Source organism: Coptis chinensis, chromosome 4 (assembly GCF_015680905.1).
Source record: "Coptis chinensis isolate HL-2020 chromosome 4, ASM1568090v1, whole genome shotgun sequence".
NCBI lineage: Eukaryota > Viridiplantae > Streptophyta > Magnoliopsida > Ranunculales > Ranunculaceae > Coptis > Coptis chinensis.
In genome coordinates, this window is record NC_141459.1 from 53015028 (window position 1) to 53039823 (window position 24796).

The 24796-nt window shown below is 37.4% G+C and overlaps 1 protein-coding gene and 1 pseudogene across 2 annotated transcripts; both read right to left on the reverse strand.

Annotated features, from left to right (window-relative positions):
• On the reverse strand, positions 1 to 1424 carry LOC147503950 (putative serine/threonine-protein kinase WNK11 pseudogene; annotated as a pseudogene). Its single transcript, XR_015220304.1, has 2 exons — positions 310 to 1424; positions 1 to 189 (listed from the first exon to the last, which is right to left on the reverse strand). The product of XR_015220304.1 is annotated as a putative serine/threonine-protein kinase WNK11 pseudogene (transcript).
• Positions 1425 to 3189: 1765 nt separating this feature from the next.
• Positions 3190 to 10357, reverse strand: LOC147503951 (FtsJ-like methyltransferase family protein). Its single transcript, XM_086557096.1, has 11 exons — positions 10273 to 10357; positions 9661 to 10185; positions 9429 to 9584; positions 9291 to 9337; positions 8781 to 8937; positions 8608 to 8669; positions 7267 to 7450; positions 7057 to 7146; positions 5076 to 5221; positions 4878 to 4989; positions 3190 to 4413 (listed from the first exon to the last, which is right to left on the reverse strand). The coding sequence occupies exons 2-11, from the start codon at positions 10180 to 10182 to the stop codon at positions 3412 to 3414; spliced, it is 2478 nt and encodes an 825-aa protein (XP_086413222.1). The 5' UTR covers positions 10183 to 10185; positions 10273 to 10357; the 3' UTR covers positions 3190 to 3411.
• Positions 10358 to 24796: the final 14439 nt, after the last annotated feature.

The following is a 24796-nucleotide window of genomic DNA, read 5'->3' on the forward strand; positions in this document are numbered from 1 at the left end:
AACTGGGTTAAATTATTATTTTCTGTAGTTGATTTGTTGAATGTTATGAGGAAATTAAAGGTGAAAAACAGAAGGGGGAAGGAGAGTACAGCTTGTAATGATTCTTCGAACGGTCCATCAAACCATTACCCTGCAAACGAATTATGCTACGAACTAGCGGTGATCCAGTTTTGGTTTGGTCCTTTGAAACTACATAGATGCACAAAATGCAAAACCCTGAATAAATATTCAACTAGCTAGGAAAATGGGAAACAATCATCTAATTTTGTACTAATTGAAAATCAGTCAATCATCAGCAAGATCTCTTACTATTAAAGTGTATTCGCAGTCATTACGGATCATTCGTCCTCGAGGCCATTGAAGAAAGGGTCTTTAAGTAGTTCAGAAGCAGAAGGTCTAGCCCTTGGCTTTGCAAGGCACTTTTCAATGAATGCCTTAACTTCTGGATACTTAACTTTGTTCAGAGCTTGAGGTCTAACCCCAGAAGTGATCTTCTTATAAATCTGAGCAATGCCATCGCACTCCATATACGGCAACTCCAGTGTCACCATCTCCAGAACACACAGTCCAAAAGAATATATATCTACCATCTCCGTATACTCCCCATCGAACAGCTCTGGCGCCATATACTCTGGTGTCCCAACAGCTGAATGCGCCGCATGGCTCTTTCCCACTATTGCTGCCAACCCGAAATCTCCAATCTTCACCTGTCCACTATTTCCATTAATGAAAACATTCGCGCATTTGAGATCTCGATGAATAACGCAAGGCTCATGTGTATGAAGATACTCCAAACCTCTAAGAATCTGCCTAGACCATTTCTTTAAAGCTTTTACCGAAACATGTTTATGTTTCTTGCGATAATCACGCAGACTACCAGACGTACATACTTCTGTTATGAAATTTAAGAAGGTATGATCATTGTTCATCCAGACATGGTAGAAAGTTATGATGCTGTCGTGCTCCAAACTTCTTAACAATCGAACTTCTGCAAACAAGCGATGTATAACCCCGTTCTTGTCATTGGAAAAACGGCTCAAGTCAACTTGGTTCCATGCTACTTCAATCCCTTCTTCCTGATCAAAGGCTCTATATACATCTTTCATAGATCCAGTGCCAACTAGATCACTGTATCGACCATAACGACCTGTTGGATCGATTTCGACAAAGGGTTCTACGTTTTTATTTGATGGATTAGGTTTCACACAAGGCATCTTCTTGTTCTTGTTCTTTCAACTTGTTATATTCTAATCGCAAGAACAAAAGGTTGAATCACAAGAAGCAGAGAAAAATCTAGAAATATGAGGTGAGCGATGAGAGATATATAGTAAGGAGTGGGTTCCTTGAAATACAAGTAACGAGGCTTTTTCTTGGAAGCTTGGAAGCAATAAGTAGTGAAGAGGGAAACGGTGTTTTGAGAAGGCAATTTATAAAGTGTGCTGCGATATTTCAAACTATGTTGATTTCTGACAACGGTTATTGATATATGTCGAATCTGCGAGAAACTTCAAGTTTGTACGTACTCAACTTTAACGTGACACATTGTATTTCTGGTCTTTGTGTCGGTATTTTACATTTTTTGCAGTGGGAAAATCTATACCTTACTCGTTATTACAATGTCAAAAAGTCTGAAACGTGAAGAGCGTCACTGTATTCTTTCCTAGGTGCAAAGAATATAACTCCTTTTCAATTACTGAATCCAAGTGAATGTACTCGAGTAGCAAGCTACATATTAATGCAAACTTTCTGTCAAGTTGTTCACGGCAGAACTGAGAACTCTGTTCATGCATTTCGTTCATAATTGCTAACACATGAAGAAAAGAAGAGACCTGTGAACCATGTGAAGTCACAAATTGTACACGATTCAAGAATTTAGAATACTGAATTAATGAACTGCTACCACGGGTGTGGAGTTAAAATCCAGCACCTTTAACGTATCAAACTTTCTTCAAAACAATTATCTAAAAACTGGACCCGCAGTGCAAATATAAGAGTAGGGTCGACGAGTAAAAATTGACGGCCAAGTGAATCTGAATCTGGCATGTCGGCTCGTTAGATCTTTTTGATATGGGCGTCCTATCGAGTACAAGTGTAAAACAAAAAAATCCTAATGTTATCTAGTCAATGATAAAACTTTGGGAGCTCGTAGTCGACAAATTATAAATTTTTATCTGGAATATTTACAGTTATTCTCCTGTTAACGTGGTGTCAACGTAACATTTGGAACATAGAGCTGCCTCCAGAAGATATATGCAGTTCATCACGTGATTACGAATATTCAGTCGCAATAACAGACTATCAGTAGCATGACCTTACGAAAATTCTTTACAGCAACCATCCTTCAAGAAAACACTATTCCAAATATTTCATGTTGACTTGTTTTTCCCTCACAGACCTCCCTTACATCGCCAATAATTTGGACTTTTATCTCGCATCCATGTAGAAGTAGTGGGAGAATTGTTAAACATAAAACAAATCTAAAAAACGGATGTATATACTGCATTACTGCAACATATACATAATTCCGGATATCTTGACTATGTTCTTAATGTTAAGCCTTGTATGTCAAGCTGCGCTGCATTGGTGGAAAATGAAAATTGACAAGACAATTGCACGCGAGTCGCGACATCCCTTTGATATCAACACGTACTGAATCGATACAATCTGATTTAACTGTGAACATAGGAAATGAGATACTCAATTTGATACAACTACACCAGTACGTAATGAAGCATGTGATATCACAGAACGTTTTGCTAATCTTCGAGGGAGAGGTACTGAAGGGAGCAGTTACATTTGATAAACGATGTATCCAATTAAACTAGCCACAACTATAAAAAAATGTTCGATGCTGGATCATAAGCATAGTGTGTATGGTAGTGGCCTATTTAGTGATGCTGAACAAAGCGCAGATAAAGATCAAATTAAGGAAATGATATCCAAAATTCCAAAGGGGTAATAACATATGAACCTGACAGCTGAAAAGGCTCCCGTGGTGGTTATTAAGGATGGTGTATTCCGTGTAACAGAATTCTCCTAATCTATAACTAATTATTGATATTCTCTCCGCCACTATGTGGTATACTCTGGATCAGTGTCTAATGTTTTCTCACCTGCTGTGTAAGTTTAATCTATCTACCTTGTCTTGATGGGTGTACTTTAATTGTGTTAGTTTGTTACCCAAAAACAAATACTGGATATTTTTCATTGGTTAAAATCCCATTGTTGCCCAGGACAATAAAGATACATTAAATATCTCACAGAAATAATGTTGACATAAAAATTGAGATTTCCTGGGGTAGTACTGAACATACATTACTAAACTATAACTTACCATTACAGAAGAAAAACAATTCGCCCAAAAAACTCACCCATCAAGGGAAAAATCAGAATGTCCACGAATTCCAATGCTCAGTCGAATGACTTCCCTTTGCTTCCTTTCTTTCCTTTTTGACCAGAAGCTTTCGCAGATCCTTTGCCTTTTTGACCCTTTTTGTCCTTTCCCTTCTTCGCACTGCCCTTGCCTAACCTACCCATTCCACGAGTCCTCATATCCTTCTTCATTCTTGGATCAACAACCACCTTCCCTTTGCCTCCCTTAACCGTAACCCCTTTCTTTGCTACGACATACTCCTTCTTGGGCCTCTTTGGTGTTGCCTTCTGATAAAGCTGATTAATCATCTTGCCCTTTGAACGTTCAGAAATATCAGCCTGGTCTGAAATGGTGTTTGCCTTTTTCCGAACCTTCTCAAGCTTCCTCATTGCAACCCGTTTCTTACGGGCCTTGGCTTGTGCAACCTTCTTTGCAGGACGAGCATCAATTTCTTTAAATTGAGCCTTCATAGCGGCAATCTCTTCCTTTGTTACAGGCTTAATTGGCTGGCGATGCCTCTTCTCCTCTTCCAGAAACCATGTAGGCAACCCCTCGTCATCAAACATGTATTTGTTGTACGCATCGTCCAGTATCTGTTCCCTCTGCTTCTTCCTCAGCATTTTCTTTGCATATGCTAGTATCTCAGCTTTTGTATCATCATCTGGCTCAGATTCGTCAGAGGATGAGTCGCTACTGGAGTCAGTAGATGGAGCAGGAACAATTTCAAAGTCATCCTCAGAGTTTTGGTTTTGGGGAAGGTTGGAGCCTTTGGATTGGCGAGGCTTATTATCTTCAGTCTTTTTTGGAATTACAAACTTTTTCTCCTGTACGTCCTCCATTTCATCCTCAGTTTCATCCTTTGTCAAATTTCTCTCTTCAATTACATTGGCAAAAATATCCTGACTAAACCACTTCTCTGCTATTTGATCTTGGCTTGGCATTTCTTCGTCATGGAGTGGTACCATTAGCGGATTTGTCTCACTATCAACTTGATCTTTGTCAGAATCATGATCTGAGGGAATAATGTCATCATCATCGTCCTGCAAGAAAGACAGATAAAAAATCAGCAAGGCACCACTAGCAACTCAACAAAACAATTATTATAGCTAGAAAAACACACTGCTAATATTTTCTAATACAAACCTAGCTATACAATAAAAAGTTTTGAGCAAGAGCTCTAGAGATGTAGACACCACAGGCATGAATCAATTAAAGCAAAAAAAAAGTAATTGAGACCAGAAAGTTCTTTCAACCACTAAAACAAGTGCAAAAATTTTCTCTTTCCATTTCTCTCCCAAAAAGAGTAAGCTGGACATACATATGAGACAGTTTTTTGTGTAGATGATCTCCACTAATCCTGCTGTACATCCACTTATTAGTAGGGGTGTCTATTTCAGATCAGGCAATGAATGTCAAAAACTAGCATGATGTCTCTATTCGAGGACAACTGAGAATGGACACTTTTAAGAGTGGTTTTGTTTCTCTACCTCCAGCAGTTCCTTGCTATTTTCGAATAAGCTTGCTTTGCACGCTTCCGCTGCTTCGCATTTCCATCTGTTCTACTTACAAATCGTTCATAAGCTTGGTCGAGGAAATCCTCAAGTTGCTCATCATACCTACACGCAAGATAGTATATTTTAGTTATGTTAAACTATACTTCAACACCGAATGCTTCAACCAGTGTCACAAAATAGAAAGTCACCTCCTGTGTTCTTCGTCAGTGTCAATGTCACTGGAAGGCTCCTCCAAGACAGTAACCTCGTATGTTCCTTCATTATCACTCCCTTCATTGTCACCTTTCTCATCATTGAGTTCCACGGAATCAACAGCTTCAAGATCTTTTTTTCCCTACAAGGAAATAGAAATTATAACCCCTCACAATGTACAAAGATTAGACATGCTTTTAGAGTTGAAACACACATTACATAATGTATACGTATTTTTTTACATAAAAATAACCTCCACATATGAGGAGGGAACTTATCCCTTAAAAGACAAATTGGGTCTTTGTAGTTAGACTTTGACTATATTTCAAGAATACATCCACATATTATTTAAGCACATAGATAACTTCTTTCTATGTTTATCTAAACAACCATGTTTATACAAACTGTCATATCACTCTGTGAGCCCAAGTCTGAAGGTCCAAGTACATTCGACATACATGATACGGGATAGATTCGGTGACTTGTGAGACAACAACTGGTGAATAGGTCGTTATAGCATACATCGAAAAAATAGCGGGACACATAAGAGCCTGTTAGAGGTCAAGCATCGATAGAACCATCTGGCCAATCCACCATATTGCACAGTTGATAAATCTCAGTGAAACAAGGCACCAAAGCATACTCGTCCACAGAAGATTGGGGTAGCTAATCAAGACATTGAAGGTGAAGGTGAAACACAATGTCGAGAACTAGGTCAACCAACAAAGTACGAACCTCTTACATTTGATCACGAAGCCTTACCAACTATAAGCTAAAGATTCCATAAAACCAGCTTCCTTGAGGAGCAACATCCCTATGCAAGTTCTAAATCTTAGACCTTTCATCTAGCCTTCACCAACATGGAAGGAAAGTCCATAAGATTGTGAACCCGCGAAAGAGATTTGGACAACGGGAATGCTTTTAACTCATAATCAAAAAGGAATAATGGAGTGTAAAGGACTAAGAGTAGTAATCCATCATGCATAAGGAATCGCTACAAGGTTTTTTAATTGGAATTAAGATCTTATCAATCAAGAAAAAAATGGTAGGAAGATCAATCAAGTTGCCATATATTTAACTGATATCAAGTTTCCACAACCACAGCAGTGTCTTGGTCACGGCACTTGAACATCCACTTCATGCACCATTCATGTACCTCTGACACTCAACTCCCAACCCTCACAATGCTTCCAACAACTCATGTCCTGTATAAACTTCCAAGAAAATTCCCATGAGCCTCCTAATGTAAATATTTGGTATTTGGCACCCACACAAATGACATTTTTCACCTACAAATTTCACAATCACAACTCACATGCACATATAGTCAGTAACCCATGTGGCTGGAATATCAAACCATCAAACTCTACCCCTGCACCTTCAACACTACATGTGCTTTATTAAAGGTTAATATCTTTTGAACTAAAAAAAAGAGAGTAAGAGTTTTCAAATAAGTGAATTAACTTTTAACGACATTTTTATATTTTTGGACAACAAAATTGGAAACCTGAATGCACTTATTGGTGCATCGAGAAAAAATATGAGTGAATGAATTCTAAATCACAACCTTGTATCTTTTGAAAAAAAGGTACGAAAGAGTTTCATTGTTAATCTGGTCCCTCTTTATTTGGTATTGGTATATATCTGTTCCTACAGAGTGAAAAAAAATGAAAAGTAATCTAGACCAGGCTTTGTTAGTGTGTGCTAGTTCCGCGTTATACATAGAGCTGCTATGACAGGTTTACCACCTTTTTGAGGTTAGTTGCTCAACCTGGGCTGTGTCACTTCATTGCATTCAGAATTACATTACTGTTCTATCAGTAATCTAGAAGGAATAGTTGATGAATACATGTAAAATTACAGTTGAGAAATGGTTACTAAAGAATATAAAATAAATCTAGAGATTTGGGGGCTAGGTATCAAGTTTCACTTTGCAAATGTAGCATTTAGAATAATAGAATGAAGAGTATAACAAACCTTGATAGAGGAGAGCGAAAATAACTCATGGTCAACATAATCATCTGTTAGTGCATCTATCTGCATCCCAGTGGCTTTACGTGATTTCTCCTAGAGATTCAAATTAAAAATGCCAAAGTCAGTAAGTAATTCCCCAAAGACAGATTTCAATTAGCATTTTCAAGTCTTATACAAGATTTTCATGAGTATTGAAAATTGTATCGTTTCAACCTTAGCTTGTCTCTTTGCAAGCTTTTTCTTCTCACGCTTCTTTTTGTGGTCCATAGCATATGTCAACTCCTCCATTTCATTAAGTATCTTGTCATCGTCATCAACCTTGTCATCACCTTCCTTCACAGGTTTAGCAGTCGGTAGTTCTGTTGGAGACAAAGCTTCCCTTATCTGCTTACGCCATCTACATAATAGGACAAATGATAAATTTAGATGTAAAATAAAGCCAGATCCGTGTGAACAATGAAATTTAAGATACAAGTACAGCAGACCACATCAATGTAATCATCTCTAGTATAAGAGAGAAGTGCTGATGTGGTCTCTCTATCCTATGTGGAAACATCAATATCAAAGCAAGTGCTGGGTCATCTCACTACATAACTCAATTGAGGAAAATGTAGAATCAAACAGCCCACCAGCTATTACATCTTACTTCGCCTCATATGTTTTCTCTTTTAGCAGTGTCTCAAACATAAAATACCGGGGAAAAAGTTGTAAGAGAATACTTTTTGGTACATTTCACCAAAAAACTTATATGCAAAATATTTTGTTCTTTTCTGCTTTTATTGATTATTTTCACTTAATTGCGTTCAATATCTACTACTTAACTATTCTGTCTCTGTTTCTATGATTCTGGAAAACTAATTGAAAGATACATTTACAGAGCATCGACCTTAATATAAATTGTTCAGCTCAACGGATACCACTTTTAAATTATTAAGCAGTACTATTTATATATACTAACGGATGAGTTTAACATCTCTGGAAAAGCCAACTAATAGACTGGACCCACCAACAATTAATTAAATTCGATATATTTATTTCAGAATCAATCTCATTATATAATACTATTATAAGTTAAAACTTATAACATACGAAATAGTGTCCCAATTCTTGGCTTCTACAATTTGCAGATCAACAAACCAAATCTAATTACTCAATCTTATGAAAACATGCTTTAGTTGATTGTTCCTCTCATATAGGTTTTTCCTTTTGCGTAACATGTCCACTAGAAGCTTCTACCTATTCACATAACACATATACAAACCAGACTCTTAAGTTAATACTGTGATTCTTCATCAGAGTGAGGTCCATATAAAGGAAACTCACATTCTAACCTATAACCTATACAGCCACTGATACCACAATGCTAGGAAGATACTCTCAAGGTCCATCAATGGCAATCACCTCTACCAAAACCTCGGGTTGTATTGGTATAAGGAACACATGAACCTCCCATAAATACGACAACCCTAGTTGACCCTGGCCAACAATTGAACTGGAGGAAAAGAAAAAAGAATAATCTCTAACAAAAATAGATGTAAAATAAACGTCACTTACTTTATGAGATGCCTGAAATCTTGCTTCCCCATAACAGGCAGATCATCACATAGAATCTTGACCTGCAAAAAAAAACAAGTTAACAAATAAAGAAACGCTGTTAGGCTACTTGAAACACTATAGAGAGGCTATTGCAAGAAGAGTCAAGATGAAAAGGTAAAGTAAGGAATTACCTCCTCAGTTGTTAAACTGTGATCTTTTATGGGTTTGCAAGCGGGATCATTGAATGATATAGAAGTATGTGAACCAAGAATGGCTATTGGATTCATGGCCCACACAAACTCTGAAGCTAAACACACCTTCCTCAATGTCGTATTTCCATCCTCATACCTTCAACAAAGATTCAACTAATGAGATAAAGAAAACATAATGACATTTTTTTTTCAAATTGATGAAAGTATATCATATATGGTGATCATAATGACAAAAAACAGCTCAAGTATATGATTATTATGATGATCATAGTGTGCACAGTATTGTCTATCCAATATGAGTGTCTTCAATAACATCCATAACTTTCGATAGAAGAATTTATTTGTCAAATTTACATTCATATCTAAACAAAATATTTAACAAAACATTACTGATTTTTCTCCATTAACCACATAAGCAAGAATTGCAGTGCTCACATAAATGTCTTGTGAACCAAATCAAGTTAAAAACAAACCAAAAAAAATTCTTACCCATCACGGTTTCTCTTTTGCTTTGTTCCTCTAAGAACATCCACCACCTACACAGAAAAGTTCACAACTTAAGAAACCCAGTAGTTTCCATCAGAAAGCAAAATTAGAAAAGATCAATGACAACCATTCACATGTTACCCTAGGAGGTTCAATAGGCCCTTGAAATAGATGTTTGATATCAAGAAGGCGTGGATCAATCTTCGCAGGGGCCTTATACTTCTGAGCCACAACATAAATTTCTGCAGATGCTGAACGACTAGCAAGCGGTTTGGTCACATCAACTTTCTCAAACAACTGCCAAAACCACATCACCAAATCAGCTACCCAAATAAAACAAAATTCGCACACTCAAAAAAATGATAAAACTGACCTGCTTAAGACAATACAACACAGCATTGTAATCCTGTGACCTGAAAACCTTTGTAACAAAAGTTCCTTTGGGTGATAAAAACTCCGTGGACAACTTAACCGCATCAATAACAAGCGAAGCCTGACTAGTAGCCTCTTGTGCCCAAGCACCACCAACATTAGGAGACCCATCATGTAAAACAACATCAAAAGCTCTACAACCATTCTCATTCATAAGTCTCTTAATACTAGCTCGACATTTCCCCGTCGTAATATCTTCCTCAATACCAAGTGCACCACGTACAGGTCTTATAGGAAATAAATCAACACCAAGTACAAAACTAGCAACAGGTATACGTTGTACAGCTACTTGCATCCAACCACCAGGTGCAGCACATAAATCAAGAACTGAATGTGCTGAGTTAAGAAAATTGTACTTGTCTTCTAGCTGAAGAAGTTTGTATGCTGCTCGGGAACGGTAACCTTGTTCTTTAGCAAGGTGGTAAAATTTATCTAACCTATGCTTTCCTTTTACTTTACCCATTTACTATAAACAAACAATAAAACAATATTAAGATTAATATTTAATGATTAAATGAATGATAGAAGATATTTGAGTTTGAAGAAAACTTACAAGGCAAAATGGAGGCACGACTCTGGGAGAGAAAATGAGAGAGGAGAGATAATTTTTTTAGACTCAGCACTAGTAGGGTTTAAGGCTTTGGGTACTGGGGCAGGGTTTAGGGTTTGTCGAACCGGCCCACAAAGTAGAGACAGAATTTTGCATAAAACGGGTCGGGTACTGTGGTATTTGGCCAATAACTCAATAACTCAATAACTCAATACACGTGTCTTTGGGTAGTAAGAGCATCTCTAGGTGGTGGTAGTGTACTCTTCAAATTTGAAGACGAAATTTGGAGAATCTAGACGCAAATTTTGACCAACTTTAAGTGGTCGCAAATATCGACCGCAAAATTAATTGTAGAGCCCACCACGCGCGCCATTACTAATGTCGCGTGCTATCGAGTAGAAAGTCGGGAATTTCACAAATTGCTTCATTCTCACCCAACACTCCAAAACTATCTCCACAACCATTTCATTTTACCATGGCTTCTTCTTCATCATTGCAAAAAACTAGCCAATATACCGACGTTGGCGAATCAACTCAACAATCATGTTATTTTGATACACTCGATCAAGAAAGGTGCCAACTTTGCACCTTAAGAAAATACCTTGCGTTATCATGCAAGTATCTGAATACAAGATGTCCTAAAGCACCACATTGCCAATGTTATATGCTCATACATAGAAGTTGTAACGAAGATGGTGAAGAAGAAGTAATTTTTTGAAATTTTTGATAATGTCCGGTATGGAATATATATATATATATATATATATATATATATATATATATATATATATATATATATATATATATTGAGACCGGTTCCTCTATAACCGGGTACAGAGATTGATCTCTGTACCACACACACACACACATCTCGTATCTTGGCGCACACACACACATCTCGGAGCACACACACATCTCGGATTCGGATCAACACCAAGATAACACGGTTATAGAGATGATCTCTATACCCGGTTGTAGAGATCTCGAGTCCTATATATATAGAGAGACAATTTGTTGATATGCACGTGTTGTGGAAGAATGATCATTGGTATAGGTTTTTATTGAATAAACCATTGTTTATTGATGATTAAGAATAAATATAGAGAGACAATATATGCGTGTGTTGTGGAAGAATGATCCACATAACCATGCCAATTTGGTTGTGATGGTGTTAAAGAGCTGAAAAAGTTCACGAACCTTGAAGGAAAATGTCTTGATCTATTGAAGTGTTTAGTGTGTGGAAAATGTGTGGTTGGGTGATGTAATGGAAAAGGTTAAGAGTGGTTAATCATTTTATTTTCTATGACTATGTAACGTAATATGTTTTTTTTAATATGAATAAACTTTTATTTTATATAAATATATGTTAGTTTAAATTAAAAAATATATATAATAAAATAGAAATTGATTGACATTGTTTATTGATGATTAAGAATAAATATGCATCTACGAAATTAAATTAAATTACAACAATCAACGTCAGTCACCCCTAATGCTCCATAGATGCTCGACAATATCGTTTTTAAGTCTATCATGCATAGTCTTTGATTGAACTCGTAGAGTCCCCTCAATGTAGTGTTTCTGAATATGTAGGATATGTGGTTGCCCTTCTGGATCAGGAATGTACCTCCTCATTTCATAATTTTTATTCTTAGCTCCGATTATTATATTGTACAATATAATACATGCTCTCGTAATAGTACCCATTGTTTCCACATGTCATAATTTGCAAGGTTTTGCCAAAATCCCAAATTTAGATTGCAAAACCCCAAAAGCTCTTTTACTATCTTTCCTTACATTTTCCTGCATCATTGTGAACCACTTCGTCTTTAGAGTATTAGGGTTTGAAATTGTTTGTATAAATGCCGCATAGTCAGGATAGATACCATCAGCTAAATAATAACCCATATTATAGTTATGCTGATTTACATCAAAATAAATAGGTGGAGAAGTACCATTGATCACGTGCTCAAATACCGGCGAGTTGTCTAATACGTTGATGTCATTGTGTGATCTTGACATCTCAAAGAAAGAATGCCATATCCACAGGTCTTCAATTGCAACAGCTTCGAGAATAACATATAGTTTTCCAGAACGACCATTGTAAGCACCTTGCCATCCAACTGGACAATTATGCCATTCCCAATGCATACAATCAATGCTTCCCAACATACCCAGCCATCCACGAATGGCAGAATGTGCAACCAAGCATTATGTATATGCAATATTTGGCCTTCACAAGTAGACTGAACCGTACAATTTGATAATTGCATCACAAAATGCCCAACGCATGGTTTCCGCTTTGCTCAGAAATGTATAATTGATCGTAAATTTGATTAGCCACCGTACCATAACCAAGAATACGCAAAGTTGCAGCCACCTTATCAGAAGATCTATTCCAGGTTTACCATCATTGTTAAATTTAGGCTGAAAGTACTTAAAATGAGTCTGAATATCGTTGAAGATGTGAAGGAATAAAGATTTTTTTATACAAAAGTGTCGTTTGAAATCCTCTTTCGGAAAAACAGGATGATCGACAAAGTAGTTGGCCTTCAAGATTTCCAAAGTCAAAGCATAGTTTTTATGTTTCACTTTTTGACCCTTCTTTGAACCACCATGTGGTGCCTTCGGAGCATGTACTTGTGCTTGTGCAAGTATAGCTAAATGGTGCTTCATAAGGAGAATGACATTAACAAATTCTTTATCAAGACTATTTGCCGAGTCTTCCGCTGGAGAAGATGAGGAAGAAGACGATGATGAAGATGAAGATTGAAGGGGAAAAATCTCATACACTTCATGATCCATTTTTTGGCAATGTGCGTGTGTTGTTTGTTAATGATTGATGTGAAATGGTTGAGTTTTTTGATAAGAATGTTTGAGTTGAGTGTATGTAAAATGAAAAAGGAGATGATCGAGTGTAGATATATGGATGTAGAATTCCGACCGTTTTTTGCTCGTTGGAGCACGCAATATTGGCAATGGCGCGCGATATTAGGAGTGGCTCGCGACAGTACCACTGGTGCGTGGTGTTGGTCAAAGTAAAAAAAAAATAATCGGCACTCGACATTTGCAATGGCGCGCGATATTACTACTGTCGCTTCGCATCCGCATCTAAATTGCCAAATTTGAGAATAAAAATGCGGCTGGACAGGTGATGCAACCGAATTTGCTTCCACTTAGAGTTGAAATTCCAAAAAAATTCGAGTTTTGGAAGCAAATATGAAGAATTTGAGAGGTGATACTACCACCTAGAGATGCTTTAAGCAAGAATCGACTCCAACAACATACAAAACTTGCAAATTTGGGAACACGAGTGCTTTTAGCGAAATCAAGAAAAACACACCTAAACAAATTCATTACTGGATAAAAAAAAAAAAAACACATTTACAGTAGCAAAGAGGTAATTTTGTAAAATGTACCCATATGTCCATCTTTATTTCTAGAGTACACTATAATTAACCTGGATTTTTAAATTAGACCAACCTTTTTTATACCACTAAATACCCTTTATCAAATAATCAAACAAATTATTCAATGCATTTAAAAAAGGATTACTTCGTCATTTCAATTTTTACTACTGTTTATACCCTTAAGTCTTAAGATATAAAACCCTTAAGGACTTTTGTGTAAATTAGAATAAAAAATCAACTATACACCACTGTTTAATTGTTCCCAACATACTCATTCACATTAACACCGAATTTATTACCATTTATACCGAACTACAAGGGCAAGGAAACCACAAGTCTTTCTCCTCTTATGCACCCTTTTTTCTCTCTTAACTCTCCAAAAAAGAAGAAGAGATCCCTAATTCTCTCTACTGCCGATTGTTATTAGAAGTAAAAAAAAAAAATCTCTCTATTTCAAAATACATGGTATTCATATGCGAAGAAATTTGAGGACTTGAATCTATCTTGAGAGTTATTAACAGGGATTTTGTTCATTCAAGTTGCTTACAATACCATTATTCAAAGTTCTATCAAAGCTCTCAAGTTGTTGACGATTTGAATCAGGACACTTTTCTCGCTCTCAATTCCAGCACTGTCTGTAGTAGGTATTTTTTTTTTTCAAGTGGCTATTTAGCTATTTCGAATTCTTTTAATGCGAGAGATTGTATCTTCTATTTTATTTTGTTGATGAAGATTTGCTTTGTAGTTATTATTATTTATTTATTTATTTATTTTTAGTCAATTTCCATGTTCATGGTTGTTTGGCAATTAGTTTTTTTTTTACTTTTGATCCTTTTATGATTGCAGCATTATGTAGATTATAGATTTATTCTAATACGATCTTCATTAGTTTTTTCTTACTTGCATAAATTAAATAAATGGGACGAACATTATGTTGTATCTAGGTGAAGGCTAGAGACCAGTTTAGCAGTCAACGAACTAGTGGGAAATTTCATATTGTTCTTTACCTTGGTTGTTACTGGTTAGTACGTCTAATTGCTCTTGCTGTTTTCTAATTTGTCTTTACTTTTGAAAAGTTTAGTGAATGCTATATTGCGCGCTATGTCTAGGCTAATTTCAGGTCTCCAAAAGCTATTCTTGGTGGAATTCAAATTTATTTCCTTAGGTGTGTGCTCTTAGTTACATCATAATCATTGTAGAGGTATAGGTTTCTACCTATGACCTAATGTTGAGATTGATTGGAAATGGCTGCACTCTTACTTTGGATAAGAGTTGCATACGTATCAAGTTTCTTGGGTCAACTTGAATCAAGTCTTACGTAGTTCATCCTTCTCTACTTATAGGTGTTTGAGCTGATTTTTCTTATTTGCTCCAGGCCGTTGTCAAGTGTAGATCCATATTTTGTGTTCTCTTGATGATTCACCATTACTTCTGCTGTTACAAAGTAAATGCCTCCTTGATTGGTGTATTGACTGAACTTTAGGACCGTTGTAGATCATTTGTTTCCATATATGGCTGTATTTGACATTTGGACAACTTGGGTTTGGGTCGTGATTGCATCCTAGAATTGTTGTACGAGTTGGTGATGCACGAGCTGAGAAGATACAACCTGGTGTGTGGACACGTGTGCTATAGTGATTGATTTGAGAACAGAGGGTACTCACACAACTCTCTTTATTTTATTATTATTTTTTTAGATAGGCGCTAGTGTGTCAGACGAGTGAAAAGAATAAAGAAAATAAAGATCTCTCTGACACGTGTCCAACAGCTGGTGTGTTTAAGAAATGAACGATTTTGGAAATTGTGTGGGAAAGTGGTTGGATTTGATCCATGGGCCCAAATCGCGGCAGTTTTGTGGGAGACGTAAAGATGGGTTATGATTGTGTTTTGTGGGAAAAGCAAATGTTTTGTGTTGCTTCAATTTTTGTGCGGCTAAAGGGTTGTTTTGTTTTTGTAGGTCATTCACTTTCTCATTTCATCAAGAAAAGGAAGAAGACGAAAGAGAATGAAAAAAAAATTCCAACCTTTCGTTTCTAGGTGCGTTATCTTTGATAAAAATTTGATTTTTTTTTTGGTTTCCCTTTTCCCTTTTGTATTTGTCATGTCGATTACTATTGGTAGTGTGAGTGGGGAAGGGTTATTGAACCAATTGAAGGAGATGACTGTGAGTGGTGGAGATGGTGGTGTTAGGGCATGTAGTGGAGATGAGGCGTCATCGCCTTCCTCAGTGGAGACGATGACTGAGGAGGCGGTACCCAGGTCGGTGTTTGACAACTTTGGTGATTTGAGGAGGGAATTTAGGTTGGAGATACCCGACTTGATGATATACGACCTTAGTGGGGAGAATGATGTTTTTGGTTCAGATTATGTTCCTTGAGATGGTGGGATTGTGGTTACCTATGGCTAACTGAAGGTTGGATTGAGGTTGCCATTCTCACGCCTGACTTTGGATGTTCTAAACTTTTGTGGGAAGGCACCTTTGCAGTTTGTGGGCAATAGTTAGAGGGTGCTACACATTCTGGATTTGTTGAGACAGAGGGGTTACAACATTTGTTTGTCTGATGTATTAGAGCATTTCTCTGTTAAGATGTTATCTGCTATGAACTTTGGTTTCTAGGTGATCAGGGGTAAATCATCGGTGATTGTTGGTGTGAGTAAGGAGGAATGGTGGCATAGGCCTCTATTGATTGTGGGGAATTATTGTTTTCCTAGATGTGTGTTGGAGAATCGTTGTGGGAGGACTGATAGTAGGTTGTTATTTGTGTGGTTCGTTTACTTGTGTAGGTCGTTTATTTATGCAGGTTGTATGATGTGGATATAAGTTGATATTACCATGTTCTGACTTTCGTTTGTTTTTGTAGAGGTCGTCATTTGAGGTCATACACGTACGGCAGCTATTAAAGAGTTCGCCAGGTTGAGTTGGGAAGAGAAAACATCTTTGTTGGAGGAGGTTGCACACTACTTTAAAAGATGAGGTGGTGAGAAGATAAATTTGAAGAAGGCTGAGCAGAAGAAAAGGGCTCGTCGGTTGATTTGTGTGGATTCTAACTCTGGTTTAGCTACTGAAATGGAGAGAGATGAGGGGTCAAATGCTAGGGGGAGGAGTTTGGCTGATGGTTCTAGAGGTGGTGGTAGGTGTTCTGATAGTCGTGGTGATGTCTTCAAATGACCTGTGGAGGGGGGTGGACGAGTTAGTGAGAATGTTGGTACTAGTGGTGAGGGTACCCCTTCAGTTCGGAAGCCTGTGTTGAAGAGGCGAACTGAAGGTGGTGAGCTAGAAGGGGCCAAGAGGATGCGACCTGAGGTTGAAAGTGAAGAACGACTTGTTTCAAGGGGAGGTCGGACTACATCAGGTCAGGTTCCTTTGAAGAAAATGAATCTGAAAGATTTGGTGGCTGAGGTTGCTGGAGTGGATGCTAAGGGCAAGAAGAAAGTTAGTGATGCTGAGCCTACTGCCCAAAAATGTAAAGGGGATGGAAGTGCGTCTCAGCGTGAAGAGACTGGTAAGGCTGATGTTCTGGATAGGACGATTCCCTATTACGACCCTATGAGTGGTTTGTCATGGCTGGTGAGAAACAAGGACTGTAGTTTCAAGTCCTCTCTGGTTGCTAATGGGTTGTTGGAAAGTATTGTTCTTGATGGAGATAGGAATGCGCTGGATAGTGGGAAGGATTTGGAGGCAAATCTGAAAGACATGGATTGCTCGATCTATTTTGTAAGTATCCTTCTGACCTAAGCATTATTTTGTGCTTTGTGTTATTAATTCTTGACTTACTTTGTTAGTTTGTCAGGTTTTGGCGATGTATAGAAAGTTGAGAGAGATGACAATTTTTTCTGATATGTATAAAAAGTAGCTGGAAGTTGTGTATGACAAACTGGTTGCTATGTAAGAAGTTGAACGAATTGAAGTGGCGGGGTTGAGGACCCAGGTTGGTGATTTGGTTGGGAAGTTGGCTTTATTGCAGCCATCTCTTGACTCAGCACGAGTGGAGGTAGCGCATTGGATTGTTGAGAGTAAGCAATCGCAGGCTATTGCTGAATGAGCTCAAAATGAATACAACGACCTAGTCGACCTGATTGAAAGTGGTGATGTATACGTTATGGTGGAAGATTATATGAAGCTAGAATGTAAGTACAAAACTTTGAAGATGTTTGTTGAAAGTGGGGCTGCAGTAGTAACTATAGAAAGTACTGCGATAGATACTAGTAGACGACTTGATCTACCCACCAATCTGGGTGCTGCTCCAGCTGCTGAACCAAATGAAGGTGCTTATGCTGATGTGACTATTGTAATTGGTGATCCGATTGGTGGATCTGTTGGTGAACATGGTCGTAATCTGGACCCTTTGAACATGGACAATTTATCTCATATGAATTGATGACTTTTCTTTTTGAAAGCTGATGGTGAGTGAACTATTGAAACTGCTTTTGGTGTTGATACTGATAACTTGATTATTGGATGGGGATGCTGAGGTTGTTTACCCTAGATAACCTGGGGGCCTCTAGTGTCTAACTTACTTTGTAGTAAGAAAAGTAGTTAATTTACATACTTATTTTGAATTGAGAATACCTACGAATTTGATATGAGTTTGACTGCCTCCCTGGTTTCTTGTTCAATATTGCGACGACCTGTCTTGCTTGTGATGCGTAGTGGTATGTCGTATAGTGGTAGATCACCTGATGCTTATAGGTCGTAAGTATTTATGCACGACTTGATAGATGCGTATAGTTGATGCCTAGATTACTTCGTGCCCATATGTGTATAGGTTGATTGAGTGGTTCCTTTTGGGGGAACCTATGATTGAATTTAACTAATAATTAGCCCTTGAGTGGTAATTATAGTTGAATCACGCTTAACTTTTTCAGAGGCCTTAAGTTGACTTGTGGTCCTTTTGGAGGTACCTTTGATTAGATTTGACTGATAATTAGCCTTTGAGTGGCAATTTCAGTTGAATCATGCTTAACCCTGGTGTTAGTGCTAAGTTGATTCGTGGTCATTTTGGGGGACCGTGGATTGGATTTGATTAATAAATAGCCTTTGAGTGGCAATTATAGTTGAATTAGACTTAACCTTGGCGTTGGTGTTAAGTCGATTACTTTACTGTACCAAATCGAGCAACGAGTGCAAGAGGCGTGGTATTCATTTAATGCAAGGGGAACACTTAAACGTGAAATGCTGATGAAACTTTATTCATATTGATTGATACATCTGGAGAAAAACTATTGGTAAAAGCGCTTGAGTAGAGCTATATTCCAAGGTCGGGGAAGCACATCACCGAGCTGAGTTTTGATCTAGTAAGCTCCATTTCCAACGACTTTATGAACTATGTATGGGCCTTCCCAAGTTGGGTCAAGCTTGGCTGGTGCTAGGGTCCTTTTGAGAACTAGGTCGCCAGCTTGGAAAAATCTTGGGATGACCTTCTTATTGTAAGATTGTTGGATAGTTTGGTGATACTGAGCTAGGGATATTGCAACAGTTTCCCTGTGCTCTTCTAGGAGGTCGACTTCTTTGGACAAGATGCTGTCGTTTTCTCTTAATTCGATGATGTCAGAATGTGTGGTTATGATTGTAAGCTCTGATGGTATTACGACTTCAGTTCCGGAGCAAAGTGTGAAAGGAGACTCGTTAGTACTAGATCGGGCTATTGTTTTGTATGCCTATAAAATGTTCTCGAGTTAATCTGGCCACTGACTTTTCTTGCTTTCCAATTTCTTTTGGAGATTTTCTTTGATGGATTTGTTCATGGCCTCTAATATCTATCACTTTTTGGTATAAAGATATGAAATCTTTATTTCGTTCAGAGTAGACTCAAGTCCTTACTCACGTCTTCTTGCTTTTAGTTGAGTAGGGATTCGAACCAACCTAAATTTTAGGACAACATGCAACTTTCTAATGCTCTAAAAGGGAAACTAGTGAGTAAGTTTAATATTAAATTACTAGCTAAACTTGGTTTTGTTGTTTAAGCCCTAACAAGTGCAAAAAAAAATGTGAAAACACGAAAACAGTAGAAAAAAACTAAGAATTTTACAAGATATTTAAGAAGAAAGAAGTAGTGGAAGATTATAAATTTATAATACTCATGCAAGAACTTATTATCTTATCTTAGTATAGGATTCCTACAATCTCTAAGCTGTTTTGAGTATATTATCAAACCCGAACCGGCTTGAGCGTCGATCCGTAGCGAGATGAACTCATCTCTAAGTCCATTTCCCTAGCATAAGAAGTTGAACTGGACTTTCATCTCTAAAACTCCATCTCAACTTCTGGACTCATAAAACATAATCCTGTCAAATCTAGAAACGCGGAGTTAATTAAGGTTCGCGCGCGCGGCTATCCTAAGTATGGAAAGGAAGGCACACGTGAGCCTTTCTTCACTTCCAGGCCTCAAGTTTGGCCGGACACTACCATTTTGGGGTAGTGTGTTATATGCGTCTTAGGTCTAGGCAGAGAATCCTACTACAAAGAAATCTATACAAACCCTCACATGAGCATCATTAACCCTCCACCTTGGAGGATTTTAGCTCATGATCCTTGGGTTTATTTTTGTAAGATACAAACTAATAAGTAATAAAAAGAAGAAAGGAATGTAAAAGCAGATTACCTAAGAAAGAAAGAAATTTTATTAGAAACTAGAAAGTGTTTCCACCATTAACATCTTACAAGCTTTTTTTCTAAAAAAAAAATAAAAACTCTACTCCAAAAGATAAAGACTTGGAATTTTAAATGGAACAAGAGTCCAGGCAATCAATGTAGTGCATCCCCTTTGTTTTGTTTTCTTCTCCATTTGAGAGAAATCTCATTTCCTCCCACGTGAAACACCAAACCACATTTACTTCCTTCTTACCCACACAATCCACAACAAAATGACACCTATTTTTTTTTTTTTTTCACTATTAACACCTAATCTCATCTAACTTTATTAACTACATGCAAGGTGTCATTTTTGCACTAATTATTTGCACATTTGTTTTGACTTGTATGATGACTCATCAAATCTTGCTGGCCTACATAGTGGGTCCACGTGCAGTCCAGTGGCGGTCCGGTCTTTTGGAAATTTTACAACTTCACGCCTATGCGTAGAGTTCATCGCACTGATCGTCCGAGCAGCTCACTTGTAGCATTCGGAGTCTTGGTTCAAGAGGTAGGAGCTTTAGAAGTTTGATGCTTCTGTGCGGATTTGTTGGGCTTCACATGGGCTTAATCTGGGAAGCTTATGTACACTCCCTATTCCGTGTTTAAATGCTGGCTTTATCATTATTTGAACGTTAGTTGCTCTTACCTGCAAAAACACAAAAATGCGATTATTTCATGATTATTAAATGCAAAATTAACATAAATATTATGTCTCTATGTGGTTTTATAGTACATCTTCCCCAAACAGCACTTTGCTTTTCCTCAAGCAAAGAAGAGACATTAAAACAGATAAGTGGCCAAAACTGTGCATCTTAAACTAAATCTTGTTTCGTAGAGCGCGGTTGCATTGATCGTATGCAACAAGGCCTTAAACCACTAGAAATTTCATAGTGGACAAGTTATAGCCTCGTGAGAGTTTTTCAGAGAAGATACTCACAAACTTCATTTATACTACAACGACTCAGTAACAAAAGCTTGTTTCCTAAATTAACCTTCTCAGATATCTATACATCTCCTTGGCGGGGAACGAGGATTAATTCCTTTGAAACTCAAGTTAATATGCATACAATAATTAAAACATCTACATATGAACATGCATACAATGAGCTTTACATTGAAAGGTACTAGCAGGGCCGTTTATGGATCCTTTGGAGAGCGTATCTAAATAGCTTCTCACAAGTATGTGTCGAAACACAAATTCGCTCATAATTTTTTCACTTAGGTTTTGCTAACTCCAGTGTACAATGGGCACATATTTCCTCACATACTCAATGACAGTCAGAGGAGCCGAGGTCGATCAATCACATCTACTACTTATTATCACACCATCCTACTCTTAATTGAGCTAGAGGTCTTTATTAGGTATTATGGGGCTTAGGTGGTAGTTTAGAAGAAAATGGAAATGGATAATAAAAAAATTATAAGTATGAGAGAATAGGGTCTTCAAGATATTTACACTTGAGAAATCCTTGTTTTCTTTTCCTGCTTCTACCTGAGTTTTCCTACCTTGCTCTTAAGCCTTGTACTTATTTCACACTCTAATTATTATTATTATTATTATTTATTATTTATTTATTTTTTTATTTTTTAAAGGCTTAAGAATATGATTCTATTTTCCTTTCCTGAAGCAAGTAACTAACTTTTATTTGGGACAAGTGTTTCTCTTTACTTTTCTACATTTCATCCTATTTCTCATACTCATTACTTAGGCAGGTTCTTTTATTTGGTTTAATAGATGGGTAAGGAATTTTTGGTGAAAGTGAAAGGTTTGATGAAAAGTTCAGTGGAGTGACTAGCGGTAAAATTTTTAACAGGTAAGAATTTTTAGCTAAGTCGATCCAAAGAAAGCCTAAATTCTCGCCTAGGGTTTGGGTGGTGATCAAGTAAGTAGACACGTGATTTTCTCTATTCGGAAAACTACTCCTCTGTGTCATTTCTCACAAATCACTCATATCGAGGCTTTTGGTTAGATTCTCACAGGATTGATGGTTTAAGTAGACTAACCGTGGGTTCCAGAAACTTACTGCTATGTACAATTAATGATACTCAGTGCATGAATACTCATGAAAAGATGTAAAAACTATTGCGTATGTATTATCTTAAGTTTCTTAAAAACTAATCCTAATTCGAATGCTAATATGGGACTTTTAGATAATTTCATCATTGAAAAGGAAACAAGACTTTGTCACTAAGTACAATTATTAATTAACAAGAAAATAAAAACTATATACAGGCTACAATTTGCCTAATTTTTGCTACAGGTTTAAAACACCCCCAAATAGAATGATGCTTAGTCCTCGAAGTATCAATAGATAAAGAAAGAAATTACCTAAGAATCATGAGCAAAATTAGGGCTAGATTGCTGGAACAGAAAGGTTGGAGAACATAATATATTATACAGAAATAAACAAAGAAAGACAGTAGCACACAAAACATAACTATTTACAGTTAGATATATGTATAATGGCATGCTTAAATTTACCATCCAGCAGGATGTGTTGGTCTAGCGTCCTCTATAATGAAATGCATTTCCTTAGCATCGCGCCAAAAGATAATAGTCTGCCAAATTTCTACCCATTCTTTGTCTCCGGATTTGTTCAAATGTGTCGTCATTTTTTCATCCTTCGGGTAACAATGAACATGCCTCAGGTACCAAGCGGGACATTTTCATTATCAAAACCTTAATGAACGAATGATTTTGTTTGCTGGGCACATATAATCTACCTTGACCCAGTCATGAAAAGTAGCTAAAAACTGTGGAAAATGTGTCTTCATGATTCGGCAAGCGGTTACAGGTAAAAGTATATACAGATCCTGAAAAGTGCGAGCTCATTTTAGATTGGAGATAACACAACCTAAGATATTAAATAATGTATGACCTTGAGCCAGTGCATTGAATACTACGCAGGCAGCCTCATTGGCAGTGGAAAAGTGCCAATCTCCTATGATGTTTAGAGTATAAAAACAACATCTTGATCCCATGTTCATGGTCATGCTTGCTAAGGGAATGGTGATGTCGCCATGGCACATGGCCACATGGCCATCTTCGTGTAATGCCAAGACCATCACAGTAAGTTTTGCGAAAAACATGCCAATGAAAGGAACGGTAAGAATTGTGATAGATGTAATGCCATGATGCGGCCGGTTCGTGATATGGAAGATCCAAAGTTAGGGCAAGCTGTTGTTCAGAAAAAATATGTCGTGTGTCACCAACTAGGATTATGAAACCGTCTAAGTAGAAGCCATGCGCATGGTTGAATGCTGGTGTGTCTTCCATATTAGCATAAAAGTATGCAGCCAAACTTGGAGAATAAGTTTGGTCAGGTTGAAGAACTAGGGAAGACCACCCAATGTTTGTGATGTAGTCACGGAAGAGATGACCATAAGTATTGGAATCCATCATAGACTGAAAGGATTGCTCAGGAATGAGTTTTGGAGGTGTCATGTTTGATGAAGATGCCATGTTGGATGAAGTAAAGAAATGGGTAAGGATAAAGGCAAACTGGATGGATGAATAAGTATGGACGAAAATAGACCCTCCTGTAATGACATTGAAAATCACATGTTAAAATTGTTCTTGTCACAACGTGAATTATGACAATTCTAGTAGGCAATTCTTACAACAGAAGACACAAAGATAACAACAAAATTCATAATACGACAAAAAACGTAATAACATATTCGATTATTTATTTATTGACTTAGTATTATTGTTCTATTTTTATTTAATAAGAAAATCATGGATTATTATGATGATTCTGGAGACACAAATCGTGCACCACACTGTTTAGTTCTTCAATTTGTTAGCTGAGCTGCATCTGAATGTCCCATTGGCTGGCAGATAGTGTAGTTTGATTCTCCATTAGGAGAGAGTGATTTTGCAAGGACTGAGAATGATTTTCCAAGATTTCCTCCTGTTCAACATCATGCATTGCTTGACATTCTTGGAAATCCTTAAGAGTTTTAATGATTATTTCCTGACGAGCGTGTAGTTCCCGCATGCCTTGATGAAGAAATTGAATGCCTTCCATAGGATTAAAAATGTTTAGCATGGCATGTTCATCAAAGAAATGTTTGAGTTTGAGCTTGGGGTCGTTCGTTTCATCGCCGAGTATCAGGAGTCCAAAAACCAATGGAGTAGTCTGTGTGGAGTACACTAATATTTGCTCTTTGAAGGGGTGTCTCTGGAGAAATTACTGGATAACCCTAATGCATCATAATTTGCGTGACTAAAGTAGGTAGAGGTGCTAACCTTCTTGTTTTCCTGGTGATCGCGTTCCAGAGGTGTTGGATTAGACAAAAATCATCCCTTTGAGTCTGCAAAATCCAAAGTAGGTGAAGTTGAGGCTTTGTGACTTCTGATTGGTGTGATGTACCTACCACATTGTGTCCTAACCAGTGAAGCACGACTCGTTGATTTTGTTTCAAAGAGCGTTGAAGAACGACGTGATGTCTATTTCCGATTTTGCCACGAGATACGGTA